Source organism: Candida parapsilosis, contig 005569 (assembly GCF_000182765.1).
Source record: "Candida parapsilosis strain CDC317 annotated contig 005569".
Taxonomy (NCBI): Eukaryota; Fungi; Ascomycota; class Pichiomycetes; order Serinales; family Debaryomycetaceae; genus Lodderomyces; species Lodderomyces parapsilosis.
In genome coordinates, this window is record NW_023503278.1 from 1,887,737 (window position 1) to 1,903,202 (window position 15,466).

The 15,466-nt window shown below is 38.4% G+C and overlaps 11 protein-coding genes across 11 annotated transcripts; 4 read left to right on the top strand and 7 right to left on the bottom strand. All coding sequences in view use genetic code 12, as the record gives it.

Moving 5' to 3' along the window:
- Positions 1–360: 360 nt before the first annotated feature.
- CPAR2_108950 (40S ribosomal protein uS8) lies at positions 361–1,008 on the top strand (the record flags this gene model as incomplete). Its single annotated transcript, XM_036807173.1, has 2 exons — positions 361–493; positions 749–1,008. The coding sequence occupies 2 exons, from the start codon at positions 361–363 to the stop codon at positions 1,006–1,008; spliced, it is 393 nt and encodes a 130-aa protein (XP_036664036.1).
- A 140-nt stretch (positions 1,009–1,148) lies between these two features.
- Positions 1,149–1,715, top strand: IMP1 (endopeptidase catalytic subunit; the record flags this gene model as incomplete). Its single annotated transcript, XM_036807174.1, has 1 exon — positions 1,149–1,715. One exon carries the CDS (start codon positions 1,149–1,151, stop codon positions 1,713–1,715), a length of 567 nt encoding a protein of 188 aa, XP_036664037.1.
- Positions 1,716–1,757: 42 nt separating this feature from the next.
- On the bottom strand, positions 1,758–2,591 carry CPAR2_108970 (dolichyl-diphosphooligosaccharide-protein glycotransferase; the record flags this gene model as incomplete). The annotated part of the gene is made up of 1 exon (XM_036807175.1): positions 1,758–2,591. The coding sequence occupies one exon, from the start codon at positions 2,589–2,591 to the stop codon at positions 1,758–1,760; it is 834 nt and encodes a 277-aa protein (XP_036664038.1).
- An 871-nt stretch (positions 2,592–3,462) lies between these two features.
- On the top strand, positions 3,463–3,960 carry CPAR2_108980 (uncharacterized protein; the record flags this gene model as incomplete). Its single annotated transcript, XM_036807176.1, has 1 exon — positions 3,463–3,960. The coding sequence occupies one exon, from the start codon at positions 3,463–3,465 to the stop codon at positions 3,958–3,960; it is 498 nt and encodes a 165-aa protein (XP_036664039.1).
- A 13-nt stretch (positions 3,961–3,973) lies between these two features.
- On the bottom strand, positions 3,974–5,750 carry MED17 (Med17p; the record flags this gene model as incomplete). The annotated part of the gene is made up of 2 exons (XM_036807177.1): positions 3,974–5,618; positions 5,677–5,750. 2 exons carry the CDS (start codon positions 5,748–5,750, stop codon positions 3,974–3,976), a joined length of 1,719 nt encoding a protein of 572 aa, XP_036664040.1.
- Positions 5,751–5,895: 145 nt separating this feature from the next.
- On the bottom strand, positions 5,896–7,326 carry RPN3 (proteasome regulatory particle lid subunit; the record flags this gene model as incomplete). The annotated part of the gene is made up of 1 exon (XM_036807178.1): positions 5,896–7,326. One exon carries the CDS (start codon positions 7,324–7,326, stop codon positions 5,896–5,898), a length of 1,431 nt encoding a protein of 476 aa, XP_036664041.1.
- A 416-nt stretch (positions 7,327–7,742) lies between these two features.
- CPAR2_109010 (uncharacterized protein) lies at positions 7,743–8,288 on the top strand (the record flags this gene model as incomplete). Its single annotated transcript, XM_036807180.1, has 1 exon — positions 7,743–8,288. One exon carries the CDS (start codon positions 7,743–7,745, stop codon positions 8,286–8,288), a length of 546 nt encoding a protein of 181 aa, XP_036664042.1.
- Positions 8,289–8,414: 126 nt separating this feature from the next.
- Positions 8,415–9,035, bottom strand: YPT1 (Rab family GTPase; the record flags this gene model as incomplete). Its single annotated transcript, XM_036807181.1, has 1 exon — positions 8,415–9,035. One exon carries the CDS (start codon positions 9,033–9,035, stop codon positions 8,415–8,417), a length of 621 nt encoding a protein of 206 aa, XP_036664043.1.
- A 569-nt stretch (positions 9,036–9,604) lies between these two features.
- CPAR2_109030 (uncharacterized protein) lies at positions 9,605–10,468 on the bottom strand (the record flags this gene model as incomplete). The annotated part of the gene is made up of 1 exon (XM_036807182.1): positions 9,605–10,468. One exon carries the CDS (start codon positions 10,466–10,468, stop codon positions 9,605–9,607), a length of 864 nt encoding a protein of 287 aa, XP_036664044.1.
- Positions 10,469–10,972: 504 nt separating this feature from the next.
- On the bottom strand, positions 10,973–11,821 carry CPAR2_109040 (TLC domain-containing protein; the record flags this gene model as incomplete). The annotated part of the gene is made up of 1 exon (XM_036807183.1): positions 10,973–11,821. The coding sequence occupies one exon, from the start codon at positions 11,819–11,821 to the stop codon at positions 10,973–10,975; it is 849 nt and encodes a 282-aa protein (XP_036664045.1).
- A 914-nt stretch (positions 11,822–12,735) lies between these two features.
- CPAR2_109050 (uncharacterized protein) lies at positions 12,736–14,631 on the bottom strand (the record flags this gene model as incomplete). Its single annotated transcript, XM_036807184.1, has 1 exon — positions 12,736–14,631. One exon carries the CDS (start codon positions 14,629–14,631, stop codon positions 12,736–12,738), a length of 1,896 nt encoding a protein of 631 aa, XP_036664046.1.
- Between the last annotated feature and the right edge of the window lie 835 nt (positions 14,632–15,466).

Below are 15,466 nucleotides of genomic sequence, written 5' to 3' on the forward strand. Positions count from 1 at the left end.
TGTCACTATCAAACCAGTTGCCACTTAGAGCTTATTCAAATCAAGCTTCAAATTTGAGTTTTCATGGATTGTGCAAGAAATTATTTGGTCTTTGATTGTTTGATGCATAGTTTGGAGTGTTGCATTCCCAGTGATGATGCCACATAAAACTTTTGATCGCACAATACGCCAAAGTTAGTTTTAGCTTCTTCGGTGTTGATTTACCACCTTGTTTCAACACGCAAGGTATCATCAAAGAGACCTTATAATACCCCTGCATTTTCGACATGGCTCATGACTCCAACTATTTTCTAGTTTGGACACTCATGTGGCTTTTTTTATGAAAACTCCAACCACCCCATACTAACCTTTGTGAATAGAATGACCAGGACATCAGTATTGGCAGACGCCTTGAACGCTATCAACAACGCCGAAAAGACAGGTAAACGTCAAGTATTGATTAGACCTTCGTCCAAAGTTATCATCAGATTTTTGACTGTAATGCAAAAGCACGGTATGTACAGACTTCAAACAGATCGTCATTTCAATTTTTTTTTTACCACACCGAATTGATAACTGGATGGAATGATCGGTGCTCAGTCCCTTTCTGTCTTTTAAGCTTTCGGGATAATAAAGTCAGGAAATGCTTTCTTACACGATGATAACTTTTCCTGTAGTTTTCACTCGTTTACTTTTCCTCGACAACTTTCCTCAAGTGATGATTTAGAGAAAAACTTTTGAAGGATTTAGTACTAACTTTATACAATAGGGTATATTGGTGAATTTGAATACATTGACGACCATAGATCAGGAAAGATTGTTGTGCAATTGAACGGTAGATTGAACAAATGTGGTGTTATCTCACCAAGATTCAATGTTAAAATCAGTGATATTGAAAGATGGACGGATAACTTGTTGCCCGCTAGACAGTTTGGATATGTTATTTTGACTACTTCTGCTGGTATTATGGATCACGAAGAAGCCAGAAGAAAGCACGTCTCTGGTAAGATTTTAGGATTTGTGTATTAATGTTAGTGAATCTAATTGTAAAACTTTGGATATAACTTTTTGTAGACAATGTGGAATTCCAACTGCGAAAAATTTCATCAGAAAAGTATGCTTTGCGATTAACGCACACAGAGCAGAGTGTCAAAGAGTCGCTTGTGCTAATGGTTATACCCGAGTCTGTACAATTTGCCTTGTCTACATTATCATGGACCCTAAGAGCTGGATGTCTAGCTCACATAATACACGAGAATGTCTACGAGTTCACCGAAACGAGAGGTGAATCGATGCTCCCCACGGTTCAGAACCAACACGACTATGTCCATGCATTCAAGAAATACAAGCTAGGAAGGAATTTGGAAATGGGCGATTGTGTCGTTGCGATGAAACCGAGTGATCCGTCACATAGAATATGCAAACGCATTACTGGTATGCCAGGAGACATTGTATTGGTTGATCCATCATCTTCCTCATTCTTGACAAATACCCCTACAGAAGCGACACAACATGATGGGTTTAACAAGTTCATAAAGGTACCCGAAGGACACGTATGGTGCACTGGTGATAATCTATGCCATTCGTTAGACTCAAGATCATACGGAGTGCTTCCAAAGGCACTCATCACAGGAAAAATCGTGGCTGCCAATTCAATGAATGACGGGGTACGCGGGTTCTTCAATTTTAGATGGATAAAGAACACGTTTGTCGATGAAAGTTTGAGTAAAGAGTAGCTTTAGCATGAGTCGTGAATACACTCTATAAAAAAATCTGATCTATTGTTTACCCAATGCACGATTTTGAGCCAAATATCTCAAGACGCTTGATCCAAAATAGATAGCACTAAGGCCCAAAATGAAACTGTAAAACAATGTTGTGAATATTGATTGGCCCAAGTAGTATTTGAAAAAGTTAAATTCAAATCCAATCAAACTGATCAAGAAAGCAATGTTTTGTAACAATTGACCACCTGTAGTTGATTTGAGTGTTTTGAAAAGGTCATTCAATCCAATGAAACTAACCCATGATATGAGAAGCGATAAAAATGTAGCAGAAGCGATCACAATAAAAGCAATGGGTACAATTGGGTTAACGGTCTTTGCATCCTCTTTGAAAATGTGATGAATCTCTGGCTGGATGCCAAAGCCAATTTTTTTTTCATTCTTGGTAGGTTTAGTTATCTCCAAAGAAGGTTTAATGTCAACCAATCTTTTGATCAAGTTGGGTTTTCCAGTACCATCTCCAATAATGAGACTCAAGGTGAGTTGGTTCCTTGATAACAAAACATTAGGAATTGAGCTTGCTTTGATACTGTATTTAATGCTAGCTCCACTCACCAGTGGGACATAATGAGTAGCTAGACTTGATTTTTGAGTATCGCTCAAACTAAGCATAATTTGTTCAGGTGGGCCATCCAATTGGTCATTTTTGAGCTTTATATCAATGACATCTTTTCCAGATTCAATGGGCAATACCTTAATCTCTTGTGTATCGATTTCACCAAAATGCACGGTTTTGCCACCACTGGATACTGTTCCTGTCACGGCTCCATAACTCAATGCGCTGAAAACTAATGTCAAGAGTGGGATGGTGGTGGTGGAGAATTTCATTTTCAATGCAATGTGGGAGTAGGAGTGTGTTTCTGGGTATTAAGTTCGACGTGGATATGAATTTTTTTTCTTTTTCAAGTAAAAGGGACACGCACCAGCACAGCACTCTCTCTATACCTCTCAGGCGAATATCAAGCCTTCCAAGCTGTGACCTGCAACAGTCTCCTCCTGCTGTAAATATGAGAAAACTATTCTCACACCACCAATAAACTCTATAATGAGAAACAAGGGCACAAATACGATGCCTATGACAAGAGGTTAATACCAGAACTGTAACGATACGATACATCCATGAGTAAAGCCAAAGTTAACATACAAACCGCAATGAACAATGCAAAGAACACGGCCGTTACTATAGCCAATGTGATTGCAGAAACTGCAAGCGTCTCTTGAGGAGCGCTTAATTGTGAAGTGGTAATCAAGGTTGTTAATTGGTTTGTGGAATGTATAGATCGTGAGTTATTGTATTGGGCCAACAGGATGCCAATTGAGAATACGTATATCTCAAGTGTTATTGAATGAAAGGAGTCCGTGCCTGTATTCAATTGTTTCCTATGCCAGATTCAAACTTTCAAGAGTAAGGAGTTGGTTTGTAAATTTTTTTGCAACACATTTCGAAATTGTAATTAAAGATAGGAATGGAGAGACACATGACAAATTAATGAGGCTTGGAAACACTATCAATAAATGTCTATTGGAAGACCATCACCTCCACACAATTGTGAGGAAAAATACAGGACGAAGATATAACGTAAGAGATATTTCATTCTATCATCTTCACAAGTCTAGCTCAACAAAGGGCTGAAAAAAAATTCGACCTCAAAAATTCAACCTCACAAAATCCATCTCATCTACTGTCATTTTCACCACCATGCAGTTCTTCAGTTCCAAGTCGTTATTGTATATCCGAATCATTGCCCATTTCGTAACAGCTTACTACTTGGTCCAGAACCCAGAGGGACTCGCATCAGCAGGATTTATAATTCTTATGGGCCAAGCAATGCAAGTTCCAATCCTTCATTTGAGTTCAAATAGTCCAGTATTGGGTATGTTGGCAGTTCTCGTATCAACCCAAGCAATAAGTGACTTGGTTCCATTGCTTGCAGAAAATTGGAACCATTTTGAAACCTTGGTGCCAGTGAGATTGTTTTGTTACTTTTTAATCACTGCTTATATATACTTTGTACCAACAAGCAAAGTTAGCAACAGTGTAGTTGCTACATATTCAATGTTTGAAGTTTGGGCAAATTTTCTCATTTATAACAACTTGCGAGATGAAAAGTACTACAGAATGAAGAAGTTTGTAGAGGAAAATGCCGATGCTATAAAAAAAGCACAGGACGAAAGGGTGATTGTCATCGAGGATTAGTTTGTACATATAGTTAGACAGAATTGAAGTCACATATCAACCATTCTAATGACTCCTTCAAGTCGTCGAAATCGTAGTAATCATTCTGCAAAACATTGACACCATTCATATTATTTAGATATGCATCCATCGAATCAAATCTAGTGACTGTCAATTTTGCAATCAAGTCGACAAAAACTTCGTTACTTGTTACATTTATAGTCACGTTCAATACATTGTCAACCTTGTTTTGCACCGTCCAAGTGAAAAGTGAGTTTGGAATTTCAATTGATCTTTTAAACGGATTCGACAGTTTAGTTTCCAAATTGGTGTATTTTTCGAGCTTTATGGTGGGTTTCAAACCATAATGGTTGGACAAATTGACCAAGATTTGTTTGACCTCATGTAGATACTTGTTATGGCGCATGTTTCCCAAGAGTGGTCGCAATATCAATGGATGGGAATTGCTCTGCTTCCACTTTGTCAAGGATGTGGGAACTTTCTGCTTCAACTTTAAATTATATTTGTAAAAGCAACAAAGCATCAACTTCAAGTAGATTAGTATTAACTGGCACTTTTTATTGTTGATGGAGGACATAGAGCTTACATTCTGATAATAATTCTCTAACTCCTCTTCATTAGCTTCGTCATAAAGAACATTCTCAAATTCAACAATCTCATTTTCAGTTTCGATTGACACTTTCTCCGCTGTCACCGATACATTATAGCTAAACAATATCGAGGCTTCCCTGCTTATTTGGTAGAACAAATCCTCTTCAAAAAGAAAGAACCTGGCCATTTCTATTTCATTAATGATATCATGAGATGATTTGCTATAATTATAGTCAAAAGCGGACTGACCGGTTAGCATATAATCGGAATCAATCCTGCTCAAAACCCGTACACGCACATAACGATACGTTTTGGCAACGAGTTTGTTACCAATGGTTGATAGAGGGTGAAAAGATACTTCACCAGTTTGCACATTTTTGCGAAACAACGCCAACCCTTTATCTTGAAAATCAGACCCAGAATCCCCATACCCATACTTGACCCCAATTGCTCTTGCATTGTTATCGGGGTCCCTCAAACGAAACAATGCTTCATCATTAGACCATACCAAGCATATCATGTTCCAGTACTTATTCTCCTTTTTCACTTGCATGGTTAAATTTTCACTAGCTTCTTTGAACAAGTCCTTGATTTTGGACGTTGCTTCGGTCTTCCATCCATGCCCAATCTTGGTGGAGCGATTGGTGTCCTTTTGTAGCGTTTCTACCTCCTCTTTTGCTAACTTGTCCGAGTTGAGCGAGTATGGCTTGATTAATTTTTGCAAGTGTGGTGACATTGTGTTCTTGGCAATATTTGGCTTGACGGATGCAACAAGTAACGAAACGAAATCAAGCGAAAGAGAAGTTTCATTCAAAGCATTGTTGATACTCTTTGTAAGCTCCAACTTTTTGCTATTAAACTTCTCTTGCACAGATTCTTCTTGTGAAACTGGAAGAGCTCCAGAAACGGTCGAATTTAAGCCATCAAAACCATCAAGAGCTTCATCAACGGTTTTGGAAGATTCGAGCAGCTCAATTTCATCAACAAGAGACTTCTCTGTGATGTCAACAAATTGCTTTCGCTCTTGAAGAATTCGTGGTATTAGTTCTTGTAAGCTCAAATCATTTCTGAATTCAAAATGTTAGTACAACCTCTCTCGAAATGAACGTAATGTTGAGTACATACTCATCTTTGATAAATGGGTCAGGATGGCCGTTATCATTGAGGTCAAAGTCTAGATAGAGCGAATCATAGCTCATTTTACTCAAAGTGCACGAGTGCCTGATTGAGTGTTTAACTGATTTTTCAAATGGAATTTTGAGCGCGACAAGTTTTGAAATCTTCTAGGTTAAATTTAAAGAAGGAATTTATAATCCCACTACACTTCATCTATATCGCCCTATATCAATCCATGAAATCATCCAAATCACCTTCCTCTATGGCCTTCAACAATTCTACTTCGTCACTTGGTTCTACCTCCTTGTTGACTGGTTGTTTGTCATCATCATTGGGAAACCTCATGGATTTCACACTATCATTGTGCAATGACAAACAAAACTTGATTCTGTGGTCAAATTCTGTTTGGGGTAACCTTGTAGAATACACATCCAAGATTTCATTCGATTGCATGTAGCCTTGTTGGTGGTTAATCGTCGCTTCAATAACACCATCTCTTATTGCTTTGGACACTATATATTCAGTTGATTCCTCGGAATCCAAGTGTAATTTGATGCAAATATCCTTCAAAGAAATTTTTGAATACGACAAGGAGATGATTCTGATACCAGTTTTAATGACATTTTGACGTAACCTTGACACTAAAGTGAAATTGTCATCTCTTTTAAATGCATCTTCATATGTCTTTAACACTTGTCCAAACAACTTCAAGTCACCCAACCTTACAGCTTTGGTAACATTAAAGTATGGCTCGTAACTGCCTGTCTTGCTTTTGAATGTTTTCAATTCTGGAATTTCGCCCATAAGCAATTCAATGATTATATTCAACTTTGTCGCTGCTTGCATGAATCCATTGGTCAGTTTGGTTTGAGGTGATTTTCTAATCGCCGCAATAACACACTCATGAGCAGTAGTGTAATCCAACTGAACGGCATTGATTCTTGCCAAATAGTAGTAATATCTTGCAACTAAAGCATTAGCTGCATTTTCTGGAAACACAACCTTCTCCACAAGATTGGAAGCCTGCTGAATATCGTGGGACAACAAATAGTTTCTTAATAGTAAAGTGATGATTGAAGCTGTGGTTTCTATATCGTGCCTCAAACTAGCTGTTCTCAAACTATACAACAAGTCAGTACGCACTGGCAACAAATCATTAGTTAATTCTTTTCCCCTGCTAATGTAGAACCATACTTTTGCTTGAATAAAGTCCAAAGAACGTCTATTGTATTGATTCATTAATTTCACTAAATGGGTGCTCAATTCATTCAACTTCTGCAATTGATCCGTATCCAACAAATAAACTTGGATAAGCAAGTAGATGTACAATTCCACTTCCGGGATAAATGTCTGGACTTTATTGGCATCTGAATGGTCGATGGGTGATGCGTTGAAAAGCTTAAGTAAATCTTTCTTTGCGGGGTTGGAGTCAGGAAAAGTATTGTTGATTACCGTAGGCAATGCCTGTTCATGACTTGGCAACTTCTTTCTCAATGGAGCAAAGTCACGAAGAACTTTCGACACATATCGATTGTCAAATAAGGTGGCAGCTTTTTCCAATAAATTGAATGACTGTTCAATTGTTTGCACAATTTCCCTCGTTTCGGCGGTCGAGTCGTACTCCTCGCCTTTCATTTCAACATCTCTGGCTTCAGACATGGCGTAATGGGACAAAATGTTTGTTGATAAGTTGGTTACCCTTCAAGTTTGTCTGGTGGCAAAGCGACAATTTTCCAATTCTTCAAAAAGAGTTTTTCTTTTTCTGTTTTTGGTTACGACACGCCAGGCCATATTTTGAAAGATATGGAGAACATACTATGAGTAAGGAGCCTTGGTTACGCCTCATAATGCAAATACGGGGAGGCTCTTTTGCCATAGAGGATTTTACATGATTTAATCAATATGAAAGTGTTACTGCCCGGAACTGTAGTACCCGATTTCTTCATTTTGTCGGCATTGTGACGCCCAACTCTCCTATATAACCAACTCCGTCAATCTTTCTCAGAAAAAGAACTGGCTCCACACTTTTTCTTCTTCTCAAAATTAACTACTTTCACAAGTTTAACTAAGAAAACATGTCTGACTTGAAATTGGCCATCCCTCCCATTCCTAAACAACCACAATTGGTTCCTGTGTTGACATTTAATCTCAGATTAGCTTCGGATCCTGTGCCCATATTCACCAACTCCCAGATTGACAAGACTTTGAATTTGGCAACAATTACAAATGGTGAGATTACAGCAGTTGAAAACGATTTTGGGTTCAAGTTGGAAATTAACCAAATTTACGGGACTGATGATTTGAACATCAAAAACTCAGTCAGTACATCGTACTTGGATTGCAAATTGTATGGAAAGACACCGAATGGATCTGGTGTGTTTATCTACTATGGCGGTAGGGTTCAACTAGACGACGCCTCGGTTGGAGTGCTCTCTGGTAAAACAAAGGAAGCATCGGTCGATGATAGTTATGTTACCTGTAACCCGGTTTTCACCTTTGACGATTCAGTCGAAGAAGAATACAAGTGGGTTTTGAAAGAAAATTTGATTGGTAAAGGAAGATTCGGTAGAGACGATGATGGGAACCTCTATGTTCAATACTACATCTACGTTCTCCGTTAGACCATATGTACCAGCGGTATACAAATCACGGTGAAATTCAAATATAAGATTAAAAAAAAATTATCAAGAAACCTGTAAAAGCCCAGAATCTTTGTAATATTTCACCAATTCTCAATCCAAATACATCTAACAACAAGAATTGGATTGATTAGATGTCAATGATTCACCTCTCAAATTAACGTTTGTCTTACCCTTATTACCCGCAGCAGTACCTACATTGTTGTTGACCATATGTGCCTTAATCTGTCTTGCCATCGTGTAAAAAGCTTGCTCAACATTAGTTGAGCTCAATGCTGAAGTTTCCAAGAATGGAATGTCCAATGCATCAGCAAACTCTTTAGCGGCAGTATACTCAACAATCTTTTTGTCAGATAAATCAGCTTTATTACCAACCAATAACTTCATTACACCACCTGTTGCATAACGATCAATCTCTTGTAACCATTGTTTAACATTGTTGAAACTTTCTTGATCGGTAACATCGTATACAATAATTATACCATGGGCACCGCGATAGTAGGAAGATGTAATGGTTCTGAAACGTTCTTGACCTGCTGTATCCCATATTTGCAACTTAATGGTCTTACCATCTAGCTCAATCGTTCTAATTTTGAAATCAACACCAATCGTTGAAATGTAATCAGGGGTGTACGTGTCATCGGCAAATCTCAACAACAAACAAGATTTACCTACACCGGAATCTCCAATCAACAATAACTTAAACAAATAATCGTACTCGTTGTTCATGATTTGCGAATGTGCTTGTTTTCTATGTAAAAGTGTTTATATTCTTTGATGGAAATGGGCAAAAATGAGTTGGGAATGATTCAACCGGAGGGGCTATCGAGAAGAAATAATTCTTTGATAGCTTTCGTTTATTGACTGTGATGAAGAGTTTACTTCTTGTGACAGCTTGTCTGTATGTAATGCTTGTGATTAGTAACCTTGCACTAAAAGATAATACTCAGTTTGCGTTGCTGTTCCAAACTTTGAAATAAGTGGTGCTCTCTCTGTTTTGTTTGGTAAATCCTTTTTTTCTGTTGTCTCTTTTTTTACTTCTCGTTCTCTTTTTTTTTTTGTCTGTCTTTTCTCTCTCTCTCTGTATATTTTGCCTGAAATGCGGTGACTTTTAGACTTTACACAATAATAAAGAGACAGGCTTCCATTCGGTGGTGGGTGACAGTTTGTGTACTTAGGTTTCCAGTCTTGATAGATCTGAAAAATTCCGAAAGAAGTAGATCATCTGTATGCAAATACGTGTGTATACTAAGTATCTATGAGCATACACTCCTACAAAGACAGAACTAAATTATCCTCTATTCAATCTTATCAGTTGCTTTACTTGCTTTTCTAGTCGAGCTTTTTCCTTTAGCTTTCTTTATGGCTATTCTAACCATTTTGTAAAACCAGAAAATGTTCAATACATTCAACGCAAAATTCATGGTCAAAAGTGCTGCTGGAGTAAATATACTAACCTGGTCCAAAGATGCCATCATATCTTTTGCCAATTGACTAACGGCATAAAGCCCCCACACAATTCTGATCAAAAAAAACACGAGAATCAACAATAGTCCGTTGATTACCACAAATTTATCGCTAAATGTACCCTTTGGCATACGCGAGGCAAACCAGTTCATATTCACAAATGGAGTACTCAACTCAAACGAAAGAAAAGCCGCTGCCCATGGTTGACAATAAGGAACAAATCCACAGCAAAATGCATACATTGCAGCCACTGCATGAAGCAGAAAACCGATACCAAATAACTCGAAATTCCTCATACATACAAACAAATCCCAAACGAAATAACCAGCAGTGACAGCGCCCACCATGGAACCAAATGGAGTAGACCCCAACAACGAATTCACAGGGTCATTTAACCTATTCTGCCAATGTGGGTTGTTCAAGTGGTAGATCATAAGCACAGTAGAAACCACACATTGAACCATTGAAGTCACATGAACATCAAAATCAATTCTAGTGTTTCTGGGTAGACTTGTGTATCGAGAACCCAAATAGAATGTGCACAACGGAGACGACAAAGATTGAACCGCGTAGTAGAATAAAGCCGATAATACCAATTCGTGCCAGTGAGCTTGGAATATGGTTTGTGGGTTTGATGGAAATGGTCGAAGTTTTTCGAATGGATCTAGGATTGCAGTTGGTAGGTAAACAGACATAATGATCAGGTATAGGTGATTTCAAGTTGTTTCGGTAGTATTCCCTGACTATGGCGCGATTGAATGATTCAAAGTCTCTGTCACCTTGTAGTTGATGTGTAAAGGAGAGGGTCCTGTGAATTGTAAAATTAATTCCGTCGTCCTACAATTTATTTTTCTCTCGGTTGTGCTGCGGAGTTATGAAACAAAAGATTGGGACAAGTTTATTTTTCAGCGGAAAGAGATAGAAAAAAGTACGAAAGATTTAACCGACATTTTACCGTGCGAGGTTTTTTTTTTTTTTTGTTGGGCAAGCTAAAAGACAGGATCAGGTCGTACGAATATTGATGATACCATTTCGGAATCTCCATCTGTTAGAGCAACGGCGCCTTTCATGTCTTTGTCGTTCGCTAAAACATCCCGTGATCGCAGGCAGACTATCCACTGATCGGCTTCATATACATATACAATCTAGTACAAATGAACTCTTTTAAACTGTTATCTAACCCTCTCTGGAAACTTCAATTAGTCACTTTTCTTATTAACGGAACCCGACCCCTTCGAGGCTTTCTTTCTGGCAATTCTAACCATCTTGTAAAACCAAAATACATTCAAAACATCCAATCCGAAATTCAAAACCAAAAGAGTTGCCGGTATAAGCTTGTTAATTTGATCCAATGAGTAAGTCATATCAATAGCCAACTGAGCAATGGCATAAAAGCCCCAAATGATTCGAATAAAGAAAAACACAACCATCAACAAGAGACCATTAATGATGACAAACTTGTCGCTAAATGTACCCTGTGGCATACGTGAAGCAAACCAATTCAAATTGACAAACGGAGTACTCAATTCAAATGCAAGGAAACTTGCTGTCCATGGTTGACAATAAGGAATCAATGTACAAACCATTCCAAATAACGCAGCACCTCCATGAAGCAAAAACCCCATGCCAAAAATATCAAAATTGTAAACACAAACCCAGATATCCCATACGAAATATCCAGCAGACACAGCACCAACCATGGATCCAAATGGTGTTGACCCCAATAACGAATTCACGGGGTCATTTGACCGATTTTGCCAATGGGGATTATTGAAATGATAAAAAGTAAGCACAATGGACACAATACATTGAATCATTGACACTATGTGAATATCGAAATCAACTCGAGTTCTATCCTGCAAGCTTGTATATGTTTTTCCCAAGATGCGAGTAGCCAAGGGTTTCACCATTGCTTGGATTGCAAAGTAGAATATGGCGGAACCGACAATCTCATGCCAGTGGGCTGCAAATAAGTTGGTGGGGTGGTTGGGGAATGGTCTGTAACTTTCAAACGGGTCCTGGATAACTATGGGTAAGAACTCCAACATTGTTTTGGGTTTCGTAGAGGGTGCGAGAGATGTAGATCTTTGAAGCAGACCAAATTCTGCGGAAAAGAGAAATAATCGTTAAATTTTGTTTCTGACAAAATGGTTGGGTTTTTGTGTTGTAACAATCCAAACTTTTGTCACTGGCGACATCTTTCCATAACAACGATGACCTGATTTCCGGGTTTATCACTAGCTAAATGACGCTTTTGAAGCAATTGTGTCGGTGGATGGTGAATCACGTCGGTTGTGAAGCCATCTCAAGGATTAAGCCACCCAAGCCTCAAACATTTTACAAAAGGTATATTACACAAAACAGCGAGTTCCAATTGTTTCACACTACTTAAAAAATAAAAAATTGTTATCATCATTGCATAAGTCAGGTGAGTGTAAACTGGTATATTTGCAAGTCCTTGAAGTCTCTTGATGGGTGATCTCACTTTATAATTGCCTTTTTATCTGCATTGCCAATTGGGTGCTGAGGGTGCTGACCCAACATTAAAACTTAAGAGGAACACAAGACGCGTTGGAAAAAAAAGAAATAATGAAAATGAACTCAGTGGTGACGCTGGTCATACGACGACATACAACTGTATTGTTTTCGCAGCCAAAATTTTTACTACGTAGTGGCTGCCAATGCACTGCTTATGAAGATCATTCTCTTCAACTTTGCAGAGCATATAGTCAAGTGAAAACTGATTCGGATCAAGATCTGCAAACTCACACACTAATAATAGTTTGCTGTTTCGTGTTAGTTCAGCAAAGGTACATTGACGTTACGTGATCACGTTATAGCTCACTTTGATGGGGATCGGACGGTAAAGAATTCTACAACAACGACTAAATCAATCAACTTTAAAATTGTAATAAATGTAAACTTAAACTGGATATGAGCAAACTTTTTCAAGGCAAACTCTCTATCTAGCCTCCTCATGCATACTCCTGGCACGCTCTTCACTTGAGACATTACTAATTGACTCATCATAGTCATACTTGCTTTTCGATGAAACACTAGGCGGTACATTATCCTCATGATACAAACTTCTCATCAATTCCTTTTCATCGGTCCAATTTCTCAACTTTTTACCATAAATGTACAACGGTATAGCAAACAAACTGACAAACAATTGAATACCTCCATACGTGACATATGCTGATTTGTAACCTTGTTGTGCCGCGTATTTATTGTTGAATAATGAAAAACAAAAACCGAGCAAGTTTTTCAAAAAATTAAACGAAACCAACGTTTCTGAAGCAAACATCTTGTAAGAATCCACGGAAAAAGTAATTGCTGTAGTTGATGCCATGGATGAGCCACAGGACATGGCTCCAAAAAAGATCACTGGAGCAATCCACGGATCTTGTACTGTTGATGACCATCCGTACCCCATCAATCCAATAGCAATGAGCAATGTGGACGGAATAATCATAACCAAGCGATACTCTGGTTCATAAACACCTCTATTCTTAGCAACAAAATATCGACTTAATCTGTCTGAAATCAATCCACATGACAACGATCCAATGATTCCACCAATAAATGGTGATATGTAGAAAAGACCCACTGTTTGTTGACTATATCCATAAGGTGGGTTTCTGAAAATTTCGGCAATTGTTTCTGAAATGACAATAAGCCAGACAACGGCCAACGAGTAAATAAAGGAACCAAATAGGACATGGGGGTACGTGTACAACACAAATGGTCGTAATGCAACCATCCACCAACTATCTTTGGTAAAACGCCCTTGATATATTCTCACGTCTTTCCAGTAACTATTCTTTTGGTATTCAACTGGTGGTTGAGTTGATTCGGTTATGGCGACAGGCTTTTCGGTTACTCCTTGAGCAGTATAATCAACAACCGATGACGAAAGACTATGTATATCCTGTGACGATGAACTGGGTCGTTGCTGACGATTACTCTGCAACGCAAACGCATTGGGTCTTTGTGAAGGTGGATGGTACGATTTCACATTTTGTGCCAATTCAGTCTCAGCTATGGATCTTTTTGATGGTGTTGGCGTCCTATCCCAAAATGTATCGGGAACAAATAAAATAATCATAATGGTGGTGAATCCTAAAAACATGGCCAAGATCCAAAACAACCAATGTCTATCCAAATACTGAAACACCAATGCAGACAATAGAGGGATGATGTTTTTCCCACCCAACATCAACATTGTATAAAGTCCAATTCTATACGCTCGTTCATGAGCAAAATAAATCTCGGCAATCGTGGAACTAGGTAAACATTCAGTGGGGGAAGCACCAATACCAGTTAGCACTCTTGCCCCCATCAAATTGCCAAAACTATTAGCTGCGCCTCCCCATACTGCACCCATTGCAAATATAAATGTCCCAGCAATGTATACCAATCTTTTCCCATAGAGCACAGCTGTAGGACTAGCGATAACTGATCCAACACCCAACGACAACATAAACCCACCAACCAAGTAGGATATTGTCGTCAAGGGTTTATCAAACTCAGTAGCTAAAGATCCCAATCCCGCAGCTAGTATTGGAGACTGGCCACCTCCCAAGAAACTAGCAAATCCAATAATCAACAAGCACAAATCGCGTTTCCATACTGACCAATTCAATGGATCATTGGGTGAATCATGCGGCTGAGGGTTCAAAATGACACCGGTGGCTGACTTCTTCATTGAGTTGACATCATCGTGTTCATTTGGATCATCGAGCATGACAATAGTACCAGTAACGGTAGTTGCTCGAGGCTGTTTGATTCCAAGCAGCAGTGTCGTGTGTTTCCTAGGTTTCCTAGGTTTCCTAGGTGCGGGAGTCCTCTTTCTCATTGTATAGGGGAGATGTCGTTTCGATGATGCAGTGATGCGTGTGTGTGATTGTTTGTGAGTGTGAGTGTTATGAGCTAGTGTGTGATTAAAATCAGTGGTTTCTGTAGTCTAAGTATGTTTCTTGTTTTTTAGTTTGTTGTTGTTGTTCCATGTTTATTGGCTATATTTAACATATTTAACATACAGGCGGTGTATATGCTTATAGTGGTTGAGCTGTAACTAAAATAGACTGCCAACAAACAATCAAACCAAGAAAAAAATAAAAGGAGACACAAAAACAAGATAAAATTATGAAACGGATCAAACTAAAAGGAAAGTAGTAATATGTAGTAGTATGTAGTAGTATATAGTAGAGCTTCGTATAGTATATGCTCTTCAATAATTACGTCACACATGTAAAACAAATAATTCCACGACACAGCACACGGACACGACACCACGATACTTTTTAACTTTTAGAAAAGGCGGGGAATTTTAAAGTGTGTACCTTTTTGTTTTACTTTTTGCAACCAAATACCATATCATTTACAAACCAAACATTACATACACACACTAAAAGATTGAGAAGTAGGCGAGTAATGCTGTAGTAATGAGCTTACTCAAATCTTAAACATTTAGGATAAAAGACCCTCTTTGGTGCCTGTCTTGGAGAAGTCTAACTATCTTCAAAGGCACTCTTTCCCACACCAGCAATAAAGTTTAATGAAGATCAATGGCATTAAAGTAAGACAGTTGAGCCCCTAGTCAAAAATTAGGAATAACATGAGAACGATAAATATACAAATAGAAATCGTCGTTTCTGCAAATGTGTTTGAGCAAACACGTGACATTCCAA